The sequence below is a fragment of the Vombatus ursinus genome, unplaced genomic scaffold (assembly GCF_900497805.2).
Source record: "Vombatus ursinus unplaced genomic scaffold, bare-nosed wombat genome assembly UNPS02015030.1, whole genome shotgun sequence".
Lineage (NCBI taxonomy): Eukaryota > Metazoa > Chordata > Mammalia > Diprotodontia > Vombatidae > Vombatus > Vombatus ursinus.
In genome coordinates this window covers 2,372,519-2,393,474 of record NW_020954808.1, presented here as the reverse complement: position 1 = coordinate 2,393,474, position 20,956 = coordinate 2,372,519, and the positions used below count along the sequence as shown (strand labels likewise).

Sequence of the window (20,956 nt, the reverse complement as noted above, 5' to 3'; positions counted from 1 at the left end):
CATGAATTGATACAAAATGAAATGAGCAGAACCAGAGAACATTGCACACAGTAACAATAATGCTGTGAAATGATCACTATGATTGACTTAGCTCTTTTCAGCAATAAAATGATCCAAGACAATTCCAAAAGACTCATGATGGAAAATGCTATCCACATCCAGAGAAAGAACTGATGGAATCAGAATACAGATCAAAGCATACTATTTTCACTTTTTTATTTTGTGACTTTTTTCCCTTTGTTTTATTTTTTCTTTCACAACATGACTAATGTGGAAATATGTTTTACATGATTGCACATGTATAACCTATATCAGATTGCTTACCATTTTGGAGAGGGGGGAAGGGAGGGAGGGAGAAAAAAAGGAACTCAAAATCTTTTAAAAATTGAATGTTAAAAATTGTCTTAACATGTAATTGGAAAAAATAAAATATTATTAAATTTCAAAAAAAAAAGAAAGAAAGAAAATGCACCAGACCAAATCCTGAAGGGGAAATCCAGAAAAAGTCACAATGAGTCTTTTGTTGAGGCCAAGTTGGCATTGGATGACAGAGAGAGAAGTCTGTGGACACTGGGGATGCAGTCAGGTCCCCCCATACTGGGGGACCACCAGACCCCATCTGGTACATCATAACTGGAACACATACCAACTGGTAGCTTTGTCACCTACTACAATGGCTCAGATCACAAACCCAGGGAAGCCTGATAGGGGTGCTTGTTCATGGGAGGGATGTTCCCCAGTAGGTAGGCTCTGGGCAGTATACCTAGACAGAAGGAAGCTCGGGTACAAGAAGTGGTTCCGCTCAGATTTGAGGAACAAAATAGGTTCTTGGTTTTAGCATGTAGCCGAGTCTGCAGAGGAATAATCAGTGCAGGAATCCCAGGCCAAATGGGGTGCCTATAGATCTTTCATTTTGAACAACAGAGCTTTCTAGCTGACTGAGGGGGATGGGGTCCACTAGCAGTCTACTATTGCTCAGACTGAAACCTAGGTCAGGAACTTACAAAACTAAAGCCAGGAGGCAGCGATCAGACTTTGCTTTGAATCAGACCACTGTGGGATCACTAAAACCCTGTTGATCCCCAGCCTGTCCCTGAGATCCAGGAATAACATATCACAAGAAAGCGGCAACAGGACTAGCCCAGACCTTCCCTCCAGAAGTGCACAGAGCTTATCCCTAACATCATCTGAAATCAAGAAGTAGGCTGGAAGAATGGGCAAAAAAAGGAAAGGATTCCACCATAAAGAGCCGTTACAGTGGTAGGAAAGCTCAAAATATAAATGTAGAGAAAGAAAATTGCTCTAAAATATCTACAAGCATAGCCTCAGAGAAAGAACACACATGGGGCACAAAATCAATGACAATTCCTATTGAAGGATAAAGCAAGAAGTGATTAACAACAACAAAAAATAGTTAAAATGTTTTTATAAATGAAATGAAAATACTTGAGGGAAAGAAATGGAAAAGAAATGAGAGTTCTAGAAGAAAGAATGGAAAGGGAATTAACAAGTTAGTATCAGAAGGACAAAATCTTGCCAAAGCAACAAACTCCCTGAAAATGAGAATGGACCAAATAGAAATCAATGACTCCATGAGGCAACAAGAAATAGTAAAACAGACTTCTGGGAGCCAAGATGGCAGAGTAAGTGGTAAATCATTGTCACCCTCCCAAATTGATCTCTGAAAAACACAGAAAATAGCACCTGAGGCAAAATCCTGAAACAGTGGAGCCAGCAGAAAGATGGGGTAGAGCATCCTTTTAGCCCCAAAACTTGGAGGATCAGCAAGAAAGGTCCATTTCACTTGGGTAAAAGAGGAACACATTTCAGGACAAGAAACATCCCAGCAAGCCAGCAGCAAGCCCTACCTCATCAAACCATGCGAGACCCTGAGCCTACTGAAAGAGATCCCAAAATGAAAACTCCAAGGCATATTGCAGCCAAATTCCAGAATTACCAGGTCAAGGAGAAAATACTGCAAGGAGCCAGAAAGAAACAATTTTAATTTCATGGAGTCACAGTCAGGATTACATAGGACCTAGCACATGAAAGGATCAGAGGGCTTAGAATATGATTTTCCAGAAGGCAAAGGAGCTTGGACTACAGCCAAGAATAAACTACCCAGCAATACCGAGCATAATCTTTCAGGGAAGGAGATGAACATTCAATGAAATAGGGGACTTCAGCTTAGATTCTTATAATCTAGCCACTGTTTACCCAGGTTTCAGACTCCTTAAGAGTCTGCCCAATATAATGGATGTTATAATAAACCTTGTCTTTGGCTGAAAGAAGGCTTGGGTTGAATTCTTTTAGGCAGGATCCAATGTTGTGATTTTGGGGTCCCAGCACCCCTGAACCCCTAAACCACATCATTTTGGTGGCCCATACAGGGAAACTGCCTAACCCCAAGTTCTTCTCCAGCCAAGACTGGAAGGTATGTATGCCTCCTCTTCCTCCCTTTCTTGCTCTGCAATTGCGGTTGCTCTCCAAGCACCAAGGCTTAGAGATGTTTTTCTGGCAGACAGTTATGAGGCTGTCTAGCACTGTTCCTGATGCTCTCAGGCTATCAGTCCACTGGTTCGATTCAAAGCCATGGACCTGGGTACACCTTCTGAAGCATAGAGGACAAGGATGGATGCCCTATCCAGAAGTGTATCTGTTAATTCCCTCAGTGCTAGGGAATTGGGGAAAACTGCAGTTTCTTTTTCATTCCCTGAGGCTTACTTATTCCCTTCCCTCTGCACCTCTGAGTCCTCCTTCATGGAGGTTAGAGGGAAAGTCAGAACAGCTAAAAATATCTCGGCATATTCTGGAGGTTTTGTGATTGATCATTAGGGAGTTTTGAAACACCTTTGATTTTGCCTTCCCCCACCTGGGAAAGGAAGGAGGGGGGAGGGTTAGCAGCTATGGTGTGGGCCCCCCTGGCAATGGCCTTGGGCCCCAGGGCAAGCTTTGCCTGGAAGCATCACCCAGGTTCAGCACATCCTGCTCAACATAAAGAAGATGGCCTCTGAACTTGAGGAATGTTACCCACCTGGCTATTCCTGAGTCTGGCTATGAGGTGGATTTGATATTGCATGGTTTCATTGTTCCCCAGATGCAGGCTATGCTCGGTTCCAGTCAACCTCCTCTTTGGGACCCCCTTGAGGCAGGGACAGCTCTACGCCCCTTGCCAGCAGGAAGCAGTTTCAGAAGACGAGACTTTCACCCCTTACTCCAAAAGAATTTGGGTCCCATTTGTTTTAGGGGGGAATGAGGGCATTGGGATCTGGGCCCCAGACAGGAAAAACCCTGGACTTTCCCACATGGCCAAATCTGGCCTTCATCTGAGGCTATAATCCCATCAACTGGCCTTTCATTGTGGCTACACCCAATATCCCCTCCATTGTTTTACCTCCCCATGGCCCCTGGCAATTTCCCACCCTTAATCCTAGCTGGGCTCCATTCTCTCTTGGCCAAGTGGTCCAGGACCCTGGAATTCTATTACCTCATAGACTACTTGGCCACTCCTAGATCCCTCCAATAGTCTTTCTTTATATAAGGTTCATCTTGTCTTCATTAATATGCTTAGATTCTTATAATCTAGCCACTGCTTACCCATTTTTCAGACTCCTTGAGAGTCTGCCCAATATGATGGATGCTGTAATAAACCTTGTCTTTGGCTGAAAAAAAAAAAGGAAATAGGGGACTTCCAGACTTTCCTGATGAAAAAAATCAGAGATGAACAGAAAAATTGATCCTCAAATACAAGATTCAAGAGAAGTATAAAAAGGTAAACAGGTGAAAAAACATGTTATTCAATAATGTTAAACTATTTACATCCCTATATGGGAAAATGATACTTGTAAACTCTTGAGAATTGTATCTTTATTATGACATTTAGAAGGGGTATACATAGACAGAGAGTGTGAGTATAAGTTGACTTTGATGTGATGATAAAAAAAATTAATTAAGGGGTGAAATAAATGATTGTCCTGGGAGAAGAGGAAAGGAGGAGGTAGAAAAGGGTAAATCACATCACATGAAGAGGCAGAAAAACCAATTACAATAGAGGGAAAGAAGGGAAGGAGGTGAGCATTGTTTGAACCTTACTCTCATTGAATTGAGCTCAAAGAGGGAATAACACACATTCAGTTCAGTATAGAAATCTATCTCACCCTATAGGAAGTAGGCAGGGAAATGGGTGAGGAAAAGGCAGGGGGGCAGATAGAAGTGAGGGCAGAAGGGAGGGAATAAGTAATAGAGGAAAGGGGAAGGAAAAGGGAGGGAGCTGATAGAAGGGAGGGCAGATTGAGGGAGATGATGGTCAGAAGCAAAATACTGGTGAGGAGGGAAAGGGTGAAAAAGGAGAGAAAAGCATAAATAGGGGGGTAATAGGATGGAGAGAAAGACACAGATAGTAATCATAACTGTGAATGTGAATGGAATGAACTCTCCCATAAAATGGAAATGGATAGTAGAGAGGATTAAAAATGATAACCCTACAATATGTTGTTTACAAGAAAGATATTTGAAGCAGAGAGATACACACAGAGTAAATGTAAAAGGCTGGAGCAGAATATATTATGCTTCAGCTGAAGTAAAAAAAAAAAAGCAAGGGTAGCAATCCTGATCTCAGACAAAGCAAAAGCAAAAATAGATCTAATTAAAAGAGATAAGAAAGGTAACTACAGCCTGCTAAAAGATACCATAAACAATGAAGTAATATTAATACTAAACATATATGCACGCAGTGGTATAGCAACCAAATTCTTAGAGGAGAAGTTAAGTATGTTACAGGGGGAAATAGACAATAAAACTATACTAGTGGTGGACCTCAACTTTCCCCTCTCAGAATTAGATATATCTAATGGCAAAATAAACAAGAAAGAAGTTAAGGAGGTGAATAGAATTTTAGAAAACTTAGATACAGTAGACCTCTGGAGAAAATTGAATGGGGATAGAAAGGAATATACCTTTTTTTCAGTAGTACATGGCACCTACACAAAAACTGACCATGTACTAGGACACAAAAACCTCACAATCCAATGCAGAAAGACAGAAATATTAAATGCATCCTTTTCAGATCATGATTCATGAAAATTACATGTAATAAAGGACCATGGAAAGATAGACTAAAAATTAATTGGAAACTAAATAATTGAATCCTAAAGAATGAATGGGTCAAACAATAAATCAGAAAAGATCAATAACTTCATCTAAGAGGATGACAATAATGAAACAACATACCAAAACTTATGTGATGCAGTGAAAGCAATTCTTGGGGGAAGTTTTATATCTCTAAATGCTTACATGAATAAAATAGAAAAAGAACAAAAAATTGGGCATGCACCTAAAAAAGCTAGAAAAAGAACAAATTAAAAATCCCCAATTAATTACCAAATTAGAAATTCTGAAAGTCAAAGGAGAGGTTAATAAAATTGAAATTAAGAAAACTATTGAACTAATAAATAAAACTAAGAACTGGTTTTATTGGAAAAAAAACAATAAAATAGATAAACCTTTAGTTAATTCTATTTCAAAAAGGAAAGAAGAAAACCAAACTACTAGTATCAAAAATGCAAAGGGTGAATTCACCACCAATGAAGAGGAAATTAAAACAATGATTAGGAACTATTTTGCCCAACTATATGCCAATAAATCTGACAATCTGAGTGAAATGGATGAATATTTATAAAAATATGTATTGCCTAGATTAACAGAAGAGGAAATAAAATACTTAAATAATCACATTTCAGAAAAAGAAATTGAACAAGCCATCACTGAACTCCCTATGAAAAACTCTTCAGGGCCAGATGGATTTACAAGTGAATTCTACCAAACATTTAAAGAACAATTAATTCCAATACTACATAACCTATTTGGAAAAATAGGTGAAGGAGTCCTACCAAGTTCTTTTTATGATATAAATATGGTGTTTGGAGACAGTGTGAATATCCCAGTGCATGGGGATATTGAATCTTACAGATAAACCTAAAGATCCAAACTTTGTGGACAAAAACTCATTATTTGACAAAAATTGCTGGGAAAACTTGAAAGTAGTTTGGTACAAATTAGATCAATATCTCACACAATACAGAAAGATAAGATCAAGATAGATACACGATTGAAACACAAAAGGTGATACCATAAGCAAATTAGTGTAGTATGAAATATTTTACCTGTTAGATCTATAGATAGGGGAATAATTTATGACCAAACAAGAAATAGAGAGCATTATGGGATGCAAAATGGAAATTTTTGATTACATTAAATTTAAAAGGTTTTGTGCAGACAAAACCATTGCAGCCAAGATTATAAGAAAAGCAGAGAACCAGAGTGGAGTGTGGGGGGAGAGGAGATTTTACAGCAAGTTTCTCTAAGAAAGGCCTTATTTCTCAATGAGAACTTAGAGAACTGAGTCAAATTTATAAGAACAAGAATCATTTCCCAATTAATAAATGGTCAAAGGATATAAGATAGTTTTCAGATGAAGAAATCAAAGCTATCTATAGTCATATGACAAAATGCTCTAAATCACTATTGACTAGACAAATGCAAATTAAAACAACTCTGAGATATTGCCTCACACCAATCAGATTGGCTAATATGACAAAAGAAAGAAAATAGCAAATGTTGAATGGGATGTGGAAAAATAGGGACACTGTTGGTAGAATTGTGTAGAACTGATCCAACAATCCTAGAGAGCAATTTGGAACAATGTGCAAAGGGCTATAACACTGCGAATACTCTCTGACTCAGAAATACCACTACTAGATCTGCATCCTAAAGAGTTTCCCCCAAAAGAGAAAAGGATTTATATGTATAAAAATATTTATAGCAGCTCTTTTTGTGATGGCAAAGAACTGGAAATTGAGGGGATGCTCATCGACTGAGGAATGACTGAATACTAAATATGACTGTTATGGAATACTATTGTGCTATAAGAAATGATGAGCAAAAAAATTTTTTTTAAAGAAATGATGAGCAGTATGCTTTCAGAAAAACCTAGAAAGATGTACATGAACTGATGTAAAGTGAAATGAACAGAGCCAGGAGATAATTGTGTACAGCAACAGCAACATTGTACAATGATGGATCATAAATGACTTAGCTATTCTCAGCAATACAATGATCCAAGACAATTCTAAAGCACTTATGATGAAAAAATGCTACACACATCCAGAGAAAGAACTGATGGAGTCTGACTGTAGATCAAAGCATACTTTTTTTAAAATTTTCTTTATTTTCCTTGGTTTTGTTTTTCAGTCTGCATTTTCTTTCACAATCTGGCTAATACAGAAGTGTTTTCATGATTGCACATGGTTTTCATGATTGCACATGTATAATATTTATCTAATTGTTTGCCTTCTCAAGGAAGGTAGAAAAGAAAGAGAGAGAAAGAGAATTTGGAACACCAAATTTAAAAAAAAAGTTAAAAATGGTTATACACGGAGTTGGAAAAAATAAAGAAAATTTTCACACAAAAAATAGATATATTGAGGAAAAGGGGAAGGACCAAGGGAGGGATTGGTCTGCTGATAGGTGTTGTTAAAATTATTACAATGGATGCAAGAGTGAAGGTGGAGTTATATAGTTCTGGCTTGCTTTGTTTTATTTGCGAAAAAGAACGGCCATTGGGCCAGGGAGGATAGAATAAAAATGACTAACAGAAAAGCTGTGAGTAAATAAAGAGATGGTACAAGATTGCTTGGCTGTCCTGAATAAGTTCAGGTCACTAGGCCCAGATGAGTCACATATATACATGCACCCTTGGATAGTGAAAGGACAGATGGATGTGACTGATGAACTTCTACCTAAATCTTTGAAAGATCTCAAATGTCTAGACTAGTGCTGAAAGACTGAAGAGAGGGGAATATGGTGCCAGTCTTCAAAAGAAATCAAGAAAATGAAAATACTTTCCTCTTTCCTGCTTGATTCTCTAGAACAAGTGTTCTTTATCTATCTTGTGTTATGAACCCCTTGGACAGTCAGTCTTGTGTAGCCTATGCCCCTTCTTCAGAATCATATTCTTAAATGCATAAAATATAATATAGAGAATTACAAAGGAAATTAATTATATTGAAATACAGCTTTAAACATTCCCAGTTCATGGACTCTCTGAAATCTATTGGTGGATCCCAGGTTGAGAATCTTGGCTCTAGAGAAAAGCAGTTGTTTGCCTCTCCAGCCTCCTATGCCAACAATCAACAGGCATACGTTGAGTGCTTTCTGTTGGCCATGCACTGTGGAAAGGGCTGGAGAAACAAAGAAAATGCAAAAACAGGACCTGTCCTCAAGAAGCTTACATTCTATTGGGGTGACAATATATATAAATCAGTACACACAAAATAAATATAGAGTAGATGGAAGATAGGCTTAGACGAAAAGACACTAGCAGTTATGGGGCATCAAAAAAATTTTATTGGGAGAGGCCACAGAAGGTAGGGATGGTGGGTGAGCAGGATAAGCAGGCAGCAGGTAGTTGCTGGACCTTGCCCCAAGAAGCCCATCAATGGGCCACAATGCAAAGTTTATAGGTGGGAGGGATGTTGCCAAAGCCGGAGATCTTGGGGGTGATGTCAATCTCACTGGCAGGAACCAGAGATTGGAGGGAGAAGCTCTGCAGTATGGTTGTGAAGTAGAGGAAGAGTTCCATCCTGGCCATGGCCTCCCCCAGACATACACGTTTCCCTAGGTAGAGCCGCCATTATCCACAGAACCAGCAATGGAGAAAAAGAAACATGGAACATGGATCATTTAAACACTTACAAACAAATAACCCAAATCATACTCATCAAATAAATTACATGTATAGGCTAATCTCAAAGGGGTTGGGGAGGCAGCTCTAAGATTCTAAGATTGTACTTGTCTGAAGGTCCAAAAGCAGGAGTGTGCCATAGCCAGTACTTACTGGCTCCAAGGAGCCTATGATCAAATTCTCCCTGTTAAGCATTTACACCTTAGAAATTGGCAAACACCACAAATCAGGGCTTGATTTATTGTTTTGTTGATTTAAGTTGTAGACTTAAGAAAGTGATGGAGAAAATATTAATGATTCAGATTAAACTTTAAAGTGTGTCATGGATGCATTTATTTTTTCAGAAAGCTAGTTGTTAAATACTTACCAGCACATCCCTGATTCCAACTATCTTAGAGATATAAGACACCAAGATTCTAAGAGTCTAATCACTTAATATTGTATTTTCCTACAATCCTAAAATTCTGTTGTTCAATGAGACAGTGGAAAGTATCAATGGCCCTGAGTTCAAATTGCCTCTATGGTCCTTATTTCTTGTATGAGCTTGGCCAAGTCTCTTCCCCTCTCTGGGCCTCAGTTTCCTCATCTGTAGAATAAGGCTGTTGGACTCTTAAACTCTAAGATTATGGTCTTGTGATTCTCTTCTAAGATTCTAAGGTCTATGGTTATGCCCCAGCCTTATAGCCCATGCTCTAATCCCAGACCCTGCAATGTCTCTGAGCAGGAAGAATGGAAAGAAAGGGGAGATTTCTAAGAACCCACCAGAAGCAAATGGCACGAAGGCTTCATTCTTCTTGAAGCATCCCTGCTCATCGAGAAAATGCTTTGGTTCGAAGATTTCAGGTTTTGAGAAATACTTAGGATCTCGAAGAGCAGAGCCAATGAGAGGGAAGATATCAGTGCCCTGGAGGGAAGGTGGGTATAAGTGTAATGAGCAAAGCCAGCTCTAGGATAGAGGGGCTGGAGTTGGGGTAGGGAGCAGGAAAGCAGAGAAAAAGATTGGGTGGGGGACACACACCAGGAAAAGCCCCTTACCTTTGGCAGGATGTAACCTCGGAAGTGGGTGTCTCGTGTGACTGTGTGAGGGACACCCATGGGCACAATGTCTGTAACCCTCTGGATCTCATGGATGACTGCATCAGTGTATGGCATCTGCATCCGGTCCTCTACCTTGGGGAGTCTGTGTCGCCCAATGACTTGATCAATCTCCTCTTGGACCTTGGCTAGAAGGGTCAGAAATCATGAGAATCTAAAACTCAGGCTCAAGGGAGTCTCATATCAGAGATTATGTGACTTTGGGTAAGTCACTTTCTTCTCTAGGCTTCAGTTGTGAACTAAGGAGGTTGGTTGAGACGTCTTCCAGTTCTAAGTCATTGAATCTGCCAACCTTAAAATGAGAGAACCCTAGAATCATTGACTCTTAAAATAATGAACCTAGGCTGAAAGGGATCTCAGTGGTGATCTAGTCAAACCCCCTTAGCTTACAAAGGAGGAAACTGAGGCCTATTATTATTTTCTAAGTTCATATAGATCAATGGCAGAGTCAGGATCTAAACCCAGGCCTTCCAAATCCCAAATCTAGTACTCTTTCTACAGTACCACACTGCTTCCAATAAGCAACAGCCTAGAACTATAGAGGGTAACAAAGCCATAAAACATGACCTAGAACTTTAGGCTCTTAGGATCATGGAATCTTAAAAATCCTGTTTCAGAATCCTAGAATCTGATTATCATAAAGTCTTTGAATCGTGAGATCTTGGAGAAACAGAATTTTAGTTGCATAGAATCCTAGAATTATGGGAATGATAGATCTGGATTTGAAGAATTATAGAATGTTTATAATGGCCAAGAAGAGATGAAAAAATTTCCTCCCTTCACAGGAGAGTGGGGGACTATGGGTATAGAATAGTGCATGTGCTGTAAGGCTCAGCTGATTCCATTTTGTGGAAATCCCCCCCCACAACGTTCCTCTTTCTTATTCTTTGTTACAAAAGATAGTTCACTGGTGGAGGGGGGGGAGAAGGAAATGAAGATGATATGAATACAAACAACCTCTGGTGCCCACTAATTAATTCCCTGTGCCTCAGTTACCTCAACTGTAAAATGAGGGGGTTGGCCAAGTCTATACCTACCATCACCTATGACTACACCTATGTACTACACCTACACCTATGATATCAATTTTAAAGATCATTTTCATAATAGCTTTCATTTATATAGCAATTTATAAATATCATCTAATTTTATTCTCACAATAACTCTGGGGGATAGTTGTTATTTCTGTTTTATAGATTAGGAAACAGGTAGGTTAAGTGACTGGCCCAGAGTCACACAGCTAGTGTATGAGGCTTGATTTGAATTTGGGTCTTTCTGACCCGTTAATGCCAATACTCTATGCCACCTAGCTACCTCTCTTGTTCTTGTTTAGTCTTTTTTCAGTCTCGTCCAACTTTTTGTGACGTTTTTGGGGGTTTTCTTAGCAAAAATACTAGAGTGGTTTGCCATTTCCTTCTCTAGCTCACTTTACAAATGAGCAGTTGAGGCAAACAGGGTGAAGTAACTTGCATAGGGTCACATAGCTAGTAAGTGTCTGAGGTCAGATTTGAACTCATGAAGATGCATCTTGCTGATTTCATGCCAGTACTCTGTGCACTATGGTGTCCTAGCTGCCTCTGTTGCTAACTCTAATTCCATTTTTATAAGACTGGCAGGAAGAGAGTTGGAAGGAGGGTTCAATTCATTTCAATTCAACAATCATTTATGTATTAAGCACATACTACCCTCCACGAACAGGCTAAGCACAGGATTTAGGATTTGTTTGTTTTTTAAACCAGACTGTGATTTCATCAATCCTTATACTAATGCAGGGTAGGAAATTCCTCATCCCCAATACAGATCAGCACTCGCCTAAAACAGTAGGATGTAAGGATACAAAGGCAAAAGAATGAAAGAAAAATCCCTGCCCTACCTCAAAGAGCTTATGTTCTACTGAGAGATGCCATAGGTGAAGATACGGTAAACGCACGCTTTTTTTTTGAGGAGAGCAGATTAGATGGGGCACCTGAGTTTAAATCGGAAGGAAAGAGAGCATTGCAGGACCAAGGCTGCTTGTGAGAAGGCAGCAGAGGCTGCAAGTGGGGGGGGAGCAGTCATGCTACTGGGTTGCTGTCCTTCAGAATCAAGGAGGACTAACTTGACATCACTATGGAGAGGTCAATGTACGGTGGGTCTGACTGTGGCTGAGCAGACCAATACAAGCTCAGAAGACTCTACTCCAGGTTGGGCACAATGCAGAGCAAGAGAAGGAGGAGTGATGTGTCTTCTACTAAATTTGGAAAGGTAGGTCTAAATTCCGGCCTCTGAGGACTGATGGTGGGGTCTGCCTCTTGACTCTGGGCAGAGGCTGTGATCTACAGGAGGAAAGTGAAGAATTGGCTTTCACATGTGACCACTACCTTGATTGGTTTTTTTGACCATAATAATTACAAGAGGAGTGTGGGAGATGGTTAAGATGTTTCTTTAAAAGAGCATCAGTAAAACATTTTAAATGTTATTTTTCAAGCATCCATTTTAAATATTATTTTGCTTTCTTTCCAAATTACACTGTTCTAGGGAGTGGATTTAATACAGGAAAAAAATATTTATCACACTCTCTGACTCCATGGGTCTCCTACATGTTCTTTTTTCTTTTTCTTTTTCTTTTTCTTTTTTCTTTTTCTTTTTTTTTTTTAATCCAGAGCTTCAGATTTAGTTGGTATAGAGAATTGACTGTAGGAGAAACTTCCCCTCCCCACCTCCCTACCAGTTCAGAGAACAAGAGTTCTGCAACTCTGCTATGTGTACTAAGAAGTTAAAAGAGTTGTCTAGTGGGATATCACGTGCCAAAAGGCCTTGCCCCCAATTCTTCCTTACTACCAAAGTGACCTTTCTATCCACTAACACCACACAGCCCATGGTTGGATGGATAAAATGGGTGGATAGATAAAAAGACTGATAGATCAATAGATCTATGGATCAGTAGATAGATGGATGGATGGATTAATGGGTCAATGGATAGAGATAATTGAATGGATGGATGATTAATAGTTAGGTGAATGGATGAATGAATAGATCAATGAATGGATGGGTAGATGGATTAGGCAGATAGATAGACATAGAGAGATAGAGAGATAGATAAATACCTGAATTGTTGGAGTAGGGAGGTTTTGGTTTTTGGGGTTTTTTTAATACAAGAAAGATTGGGTTACAAGCAATTGTCTCTAAGGTCCCTTTGTAAAATGTGTGATTTTATGACTAACTTCCTCAGTGTCTTTCTCCAAGTGTCTCCCTGCCCCCCTACACTGCTGCTGTTACAATGTAAGCTCCTTGGAAGTAGGAATCGTTTCATTCTTTGTATTTGTATCTCTAGCACCTGACTCAAAGCTTAACACACAGTAGGTATTTAAATGTTTGTGCACTCACTGATTCGAGGGGACCAGAAGGCACATGGCCATCAGGGTCTCCCAGGGAATGAGGTTCTATTCAGGGCCAGACCTGAGGGTGAAAAGGGTGGGAACCAAGAGGATGGTCAGGAAGAGGACTCACCTCCCACCTCTGGGTATTTCATGAGAAGCAGAAGCCCATAGCGCAGTGTGGAGCTGACTGTTTCAGTCCCAGCAAAAAACAGGTTTAAAGTGGTGAGGACCAGGTTCTTAAGGTTGAATTCTGTCTGAGGGTTGTCTTTTTCCTTGAGGTAGGAAGGAGAGAGACACTGCACCTCAGAGATCATGCTTTCCTCTGCTCTTCAACTGTAAGTCTCCTGTGCCTCTCCTCTCCCCATCCTTGGGTCTCAGGTGCTGGCCAGCTTGGCCTGGTAAACAGGTATCTCTAGGAGTGGGACTTACAGAGATCACTTAGGACTTTCTGGAGAGGGGAGGGACTCAGTCATCTGGGGCAGGGAGGACTGAGGGGATGGAGAGGGGGTAGGGAGGGTGCTCCAGACAGAGAATGGCAGAACTTGGCTTATGCAGGGAGGGCAAAAGTTTTCCATTCTACGTGAAGCCTGTCTTGCCCCCCTTTAGTTCAAAAAAGATCATTGATCTAGCACTGGAAAGGACCCTAGAGGTTATGAGGTTCAATCCCCTCACTTTACAGAGAAAGAAACTAAGGCTTTTAAAAATGAAATGACTTGCCCAAGATCATCTTGTCAGAAGCAATGGAGAGTGGGACAGAGAAAAGATCTCTGGTTATCAAGCCAGAGGACCTGGGTTCAAAATCCTACCTCTGATAGTACCTGCATAACCCTTGGGCTCCTCAGTTTACTTCTCTAGGGGTCAGTTTCCTCATCCTCTGTCAGATGAGGGGGTTGGGACTTCTAGCTCTAGATTTATGAGCCAGGTCCTGATTCCAACTCCAGTGTGGTTTCTCCTTGAATTATCATATATCTGTATGTACTTACACATTCTTCCCCCTCCACACCTTGAGAGAATGTTAGGTTTTTCTTGTCTATAGTACTTTGTACATAGTAAGAATTCAATAGGTGCTTGTTGATTGGGAAGATTGCTGGCTTAGAGTTGGAAAGGACCTTTGGGTTCATCTAGTCTGATTCCTTTCATTTTACAGATGAGGAAACTGAGGTCCAGGTTGAGGAAGGATTTGCTTAGTATAGCACAGGTAGTAAGTGGAAGGAGTCAAGATTTAAACTCATGTCTGACAACTTTAGATCCATAGGGAAATGACCAGAACACCAGAGGAATGGGGTAGGGGGGGTGGGAGAGGGAGACTTTGAAAGACAGCTTGGGGAGTATGGCTTGGATTCAATGGAGCATAGGGACAGATAGAGCCACACTTGACTATATGGATAAGAATGTGGGGCTTGGGCAGTGGGAATGGGAGAGGGAGAGGCTGGGAGCACTCGGGGGAAAAGTAGGGAGTATTGCAGGTGGCACCTGATACATTTTGACAAGGAAGCAGTCTATGAAGTCCCGGGGGCTGTTGGGATCCAGGGAGGCCTCATTGATCTTGACCCTGGATGCAATGAAGTCCTTCAGCTCTTCGATAAGGTTGTAAATTTTGTGATGGCGGCCAGGCAGGTACTGCATGATCCCTGAGTACATGTCATAGAGCTAAGGGATTGGGAAAGGGATGGAAAGGAGAGCATGCTTCATTAGACTGGAGAAACCAGACATGAGGAAGGGGAAGGGCTGGAGGAGCCAAATGGGTAGGGATAGCTGAAGGCTTAAGGAATTTCAAAGGGAAAAAAAACAACTATTTCTTTTTCTCCAGGGAACTTTTGTTTTGTTGGGGGAAAGGATGCAGAGACAAAATGTGAGAGCATACCCCTCCACCATCAACACCATGTTTCCATTTCCACTCCCTTCAGGAATTTGTGGCCAGATGATCGCTAAAAACCAGGTTTGCAAAGTTCTTTCATTGGGCCCTCATAACAACTCTATAACCAAGGTGCTATTCAAATTACTATCTCTTGTTTACAGTTGGGGACACTGAGGCTCAGAAAGGTCGAATGACTTGCCCATGGTCACAAAGATAGCAATTGTAGGAAATTACCAGAATATTACCAAATAACTCTCTCTGCTGGTATACATGGCCCTGGAGTTACTCAGAGGCACTGATAAGTTGTGACTTGTCCATGGGAACACAACTAGCATATATGGTAAAAGCAGGATTTATACCTGATTCTCTTTGCCTCTCAGGAGGCTCCTTTATCTACTATGCCATGCTGTCCCTAATAAATAATAATGTCTATAAATAAATGTTAATCTAAAAAAGAATAAATCCTGGGCTTCCAGGATTCTGAGGTTTATATTATGATTCCAAGGTTCTAAATCCTGTGATTCTAAGGTTCTATGATTTTAAAATTCTGAGATTCTGAGGTTCCCTCAGGCTTTGATGATTCTGAGATTCTATTATCTTGAACCTGTATTTCTAAATCTCTAGGGGAATGGGAGAGGGAGAGGCTGGGAGCACTCGGGGGAAAAGTAAGGAGTATTGCAGGTGGCACCTGATGCATTTTGACTAGGAAGCAGTCTATGAATTCTAACATTCTAAGATTCTAGAGTCTAATATTCCATGTTCCTAAGGTTCCATGATGTTATGTTTCTGTGGTTCTGATATTCTAAGATTTATTAGGTTCTAATATTCTATGGTTTTTATGCCAAGGTTCCAAGATTCTAAGGTTCTGTAATATAAAACTCAAGAGGTTCTAATATTCTAAAATTCTAAGGTATTGTGGTTCTAATGTTCTAAGATTTCAATAAGTTATGGTTCTATGATTCTAAGATTCTGTGAGTATATATTTCTAACACTCTGGTATTCTAAAATTTGAAAATTTTAATAGAGTGTTCTGTGATTCTAAGGTTTTAATCTTCAAATACTCTATGTTTCTAGAGCTTAGTGGGCTATGACTCTAAGATTCTGTGATTCTTTGTTTTTAAGGTACTTGTATCCTAGAGTTAAAAGAGCCTAGTACCCTAGAGTTCTAAGTTCCCAATATTCTGAGTTTTTAGAGTCTAAGGTTCCATTTATAAGGTTTTACTATTCTAAAATTCTAAGGCTCTATGATTCTAATTTTCTAAGATTCTACTATATGAAAGTTTCATGATTCTGAGATTCTGTGAGTCTACATTTCTAACCTTATATTCTACTATGTGAAGGTTTTAATATAAGGTTCTGTGATTCTTTAGAATAGTTCCAAGTTTCCGACAGTCTTTGGTTCTTGAGCCTAAGGTCCTATTGTTCTAAGATTCTGTGATTCTATGTTTCTAAGGTACTAGTATTCTAAAATTAAAAGATTCTAAGTTCCCAGCATTCTAAGTTTCTAGATCCTATGGTTCTGTTTCCAAGGTTCCAGTATTCTAAAATTAAGATATTCTAGTATTCTGGGGTTCTAAGTTCCTGAGTAAATAATAAATTCTATGATTTTAGAGTAAAAGATTCTGTCATTCTGTTTCTCAGGTTCTAACAGTTTAAAGTTAAAAGATTCTAGTATTCTAAGGTTCTATGACTATTAAATTCTATGCCTTGACAAGGTTAACTAACGTTCTATGCATCAGTGCCTTAGGATCCCATTAGTTGTTCTTTGTTTGGGTGCAAGGGGTTGGAGGATTAGAGGAAGCTGCCACCACAAACAGTACCTGGGCCCAGGGCGTGCTCATCTCAATGAAGGACTCATTGATTAGGTGCAGCAGATGCAAGAACTGCTTGTCCTCATAGTCGAATCGGCTCCCAAACACCACAGAGCTGATGACGTTGGAGACGGTGCGGCTCAGGAAGAAGGTGGGATCAATGGGGGCTCCTAGAAGAAAGATGGAAGGAGTCCGAGATGGGATAGAGGGGCAGTGAAAGAGATGGAGATGGAGATGTGGAAAGAAGAGCCCCATGTAGGAAGACTGGTAACTTATTTGGCATCAGACTCCATTCGCTGAGTGACCTTAGACACTTCCTCTTTTCCACTCTCTCTCTTTGGGCCTTAGTTTTCTCCTCTGTAAAATGGAGTTGGACACATGGGCTAAGATCTTAAGATTATAGAGCTAAAAGGGACCTTAGAGGTCACTTAGTCCAAGCCCTTTCTCATTTTGCAAATGAGGAAACTGAGGTTATGTTTGTATAGTGATTTATCCAAGGGCACCCAGTTATTAAACATCAGAGGTGAGATTTGAACCAAGGTCTTATGGGTCCTATGATTGCACAGTCAATACTCTTTACATGTCCCATGCTGTCATCCTCCTTTGACAGATGAAGAAACTGAAGCCCGCTAGCTAAGTTAAGTCATTTGACCCAAATCACACAGATAATATGAGTGAGAGGCTGAATTTGAACCAGATTCTCTGAGTCTAAAACCAGTGCTCTTGCCAGGTCCCTTCCAGGTCTGAGCCTAGACCAAAGGAGGGAGACTGGAAGACCTTTGAGATCCCCCAAACCTACTCCTTAATAATTTCTCTTCTAGAGCTGCCTGAGATTTTCATAAGCCCATCTCTCCCAATACCATCCCCCCAACCCCACTTAGGCCTCTGATTCTCCCCATGGCCCCTCAATCTTAAGCCACCATCCCCCATCTCCCTATTCTCCTGCCTCTATTTCTCCCAAAGCTCCTGAGTCGCTCTTACCATTTGTTTTCCGGAATTCTTCAAGCAAGAAGCCAGCCTCTTCCTGAATGCGCTCCTCAATGCTGCGCTTCCCCATCCCAAAATCTCGAAGGATACTCAGAGAAAAACGTCGCAAGATCCGCCAGCGATCCCCATTGGCCATTGCCACACCTGCCAGTGCAAAAATGAGCACTTACTGTGTGTAGAGGAATAGGATGGAGTATCAAAGGCAGGAAGGTCAGGGTGACAATAAAAGATCCATGGACTCATAGGATTTAGAGTTGGAAGGGACCAATCTGGTCCAATTCCCATTTTACAGAAGTGTAAATTGAGGCTCAGAGAGGTCACAAGAGCTGAGGGATGCCAGAGGACATTTAGCCCAGCCCCCCTCATTTGATAGAAGTGGAAACTGAAGTACCTAGGGAGGTGAAAGGACTTGTCCTAGCAAGGGAGCAGCTGAGCCAGTCCTGGGACCCAAGCCTAGTGTCTCCAAACCCAGAACTCTTTCCATGACAGGGTCTGGTCCCCACCTTATAGAGTTCATCATTGAGTAGTGGAGGGTTCAGCCTAGGACAAAGAGCAGCTTCCAGGACCCAAGGCAAAGAGCCTCAGTCTTGAAAACTTGCATTTTCTTTTTGTTATTCAGTCATGCCCAATTCTTCGTAACCCCTTTTGGGAGGTTTTCTTAGCAAAGATACTGGAGTGGTTTCTCATTTCCTTCTCCAGCTCATTTTACAGATAAAGAAATTGAGGCAAACAGGATTAAGTGACTTGCCCAGGATCACACAGCTAGTAAGTGTCTGAGGCCAGATTTCGACTCAGGAAGACAAGTTTTCCTGACTGCAGCCCTGGTGCTCTATGCACTATGGTGCCACCTATTTAAAATGAAGGGACTGGACTAATGACGTCAAACTCAAATAGCAATGGATCCCTGAAGCCACATATTGACAAAAGACAATCCAGTCTAATCAAGGAGACAACGTGCAAACACATGTACAACTGAGATAGAGACAGGATAAATTAGGTGACTCTCAAATGGAAGGCAGTAAGATCAAGGAGGACCAGGACAGGCTTCTTATTGAAGGTGGAACCTTCAGGGAAGCCAGGAGGCAGAGATGAGGAGGATGAGCATTCCAGGAAAGGGAAACAGCTAATAAAAATGCCCAGAGTCATTCTGTATTTCTCCCCTTCTTAATGGGTGGGGGAGTAAATGGAGTAGGGAGCAAATCTGAAACAGAAAATGAAATGAAATGGGAAAAAAATGTCCAGTGTTGGGAGATGGAGGGTCTGACGTCCTCCCCACTTCTAAGTCTTACACTCCTATGCCTGCTCCCTCCCCACCAAAAAATCCCCACCCAACCCCTGTGAAGGAAGCTCTAATTCTAGGGTGGTGGCCATCTTTCCCTTGGTTCTTGAGGGTATTGGAGAAAGGTTGTACCTTTTACTAAGCTACAGATTAATGGGCAGGGAATTATGGTTATCATAACCACTTGACAGTCAGCGTACTTTTTAGAAGTGGGATCTCTCACCATGACCCTCGAAGTTCCGGTCAATGGAAGCCAACTGCCCCCGGCCACTGAACTCCTCTGCCTGGTCGACCAGTGCCTCCTTCACCGCCTCATGGCCACATAGCACGACTACTCTTCGAGGACCCAGGTAGACAGTAAACACAGGCCCATACTTCTTACTGAGCTGGGGGGGAAAGAGCAGGAGGTGAGGCAGGGAGGTCCCAGCCCATATTTCCTAGGCAGGGACTCAGGGACAAGGTACCACGGTACTAAAGGATGGCCCAGGTGACAGCCTGGTAGAGTGGAAAGATCCTTAGTCAAGAGATCTGGCTTTCATCCCAAGCTCTCCTCTCTTGGACTCTGTTTCCCTAATGTGGGGAATGGGCTAGATTATTTCTAAAGTCTCTTCCAGACCTTATGGTTTAAATCTAAATAAACCTTTATGATGTTAACATTCTGCAATTTACTCCATAGTGCTAAAGAGTTTAGGATTCTGGTTCTAATATCCGGAGGTCCTGAGTATCTAAAATTCTAAAATTCTCCAACCCTGTGGCTGCATGAAAGAAGGTGGGCAGACTCACCTCCATGAAAGACTGAAGTGTGGCATCAGTGCGGACCTGCAGCAGGTTGCCCAGGAAGGGTATGGGAGTGGGCCCTGGAGGTAGCTTGCCCGCTTTGTGCATGCGTTTCCAGGCGATGAGGATGGCAAGGCAGGGAACACAGAGAGCCAAAAAAAGTGTGATAACACCATCAAACTCCATGGTGCCTAGAGGAGGGGGTGCCCAGCCTGCCAGAGGGCCCCAGTTATATATTCATCAGGGCTCAGCCTTATCTGAAACCTGAATCTCCCTGGGATTAAGCTTTCCAAAACCTGGTCCTATTGATTACATAACTTGTGTCCCCTCCCTCAGGCATGAAAGAAAAGGTCACTCCTAGCTGGAGCAGCCAGGAAAACATCCTGGATAAGGGGGCACTAGACTGGCTCTCTCAGCCTCTTCCCCCTCTCCATCCCATGTCCCCTTCTTCCTTCTGGAGACTGGCATGATGGCCTGGCAACGGTGCTGTTTTGGGAGTTCAAGAATCTAGGTTTGAATCCACACTTTGCTCCTAACTGCCTGTGTGACCCTGGGCAAGTGACTTCACCTTCCTGAGCCTCAGTTTCTCCATCTGTAAAATGAGAGGGTGGACTAGATGCCCATTGAGGTCGTTTCCAGCTCTAAAGAGTTGTGTCCTTTCAAAATTAAGGCTGATCTGACCCTTTATTTCTCCAACTAAAGAAACCCAGAGTCAGAAGAAGGGAAGGATTTGCCCAGGTCACACAATGAGCTAGGAGCAGAGTTTGGGCTTGGTTCTAGGGATCTTGACACCTAGCCTAACCCAGACCCTTTTCCTCTATGGAATGCTATCTCTGGCATCTGTAGTCACGTAGAGGGTCATCTGGAGCAACATTCCAGTGGGCTCTGTTATGTGCCCCAGAATGACCTTGGCCCTGCAGCTTAAGCTCTGAGGAGGGCCCTCCCAGGAGTCCCAGAGCCCCATTCGTAAGGCTCATAGACAGTTATGGTGGCACACTGGACCTAGAGTCAGGAAGACACAAGTTCAGATCTGACTCCTAGAAACTAGCT

The 20,956-nt window shown here is 41.5% G+C and overlaps 1 protein-coding gene across 1 annotated transcript; it reads right to left on the bottom strand.

Annotated features, from left to right (window-relative positions):
- Window positions 1–8,458: 8,458 nt before the first annotated feature.
- Window positions 8,459–20,092, bottom strand: LOC114031013 (cytochrome P450 2G1-like). Its single transcript, XM_027846009.1, has 9 exons — window positions 19,913–20,092; window positions 19,353–19,515; window positions 17,845–17,994; window positions 16,873–17,033; window positions 14,668–14,844; window positions 13,325–13,466; window positions 9,776–9,963; window positions 9,503–9,644; window positions 8,459–8,673 (listed from the first exon to the last, which is right to left on the bottom strand). Exons 1-9 carry the CDS (start codon window positions 20,090–20,092, stop codon window positions 8,492–8,494), a joined length of 1,485 nt encoding a protein of 494 aa, XP_027701810.1. The 3' UTR covers window positions 8,459–8,491.
- Window positions 20,093–20,956: the final 864 nt, after the last annotated feature.

Coding starts and splice junctions, on each gene's coding strand:
- LOC114031013 (XM_027846009.1), bottom strand. CDS start 20,092: ATGGAGTTTGATGGTGTTATCACACTTTTTTTGGCTCTCTGTGTTCCC. Junction 13,467..14,667: donor TCCTTGTCAAAATGTATCAG/GTGCCACCTGCA, acceptor TCCTACCTCAAG/GAAAAAGACAACCCTCAGAC. Junction 9,645..9,775: donor GAGGTTACATCCTGCCAAAG/GTAAGGGGCTTT, acceptor CCTTCCCTCCAG/GGCACTGATATCTTCCCTCT.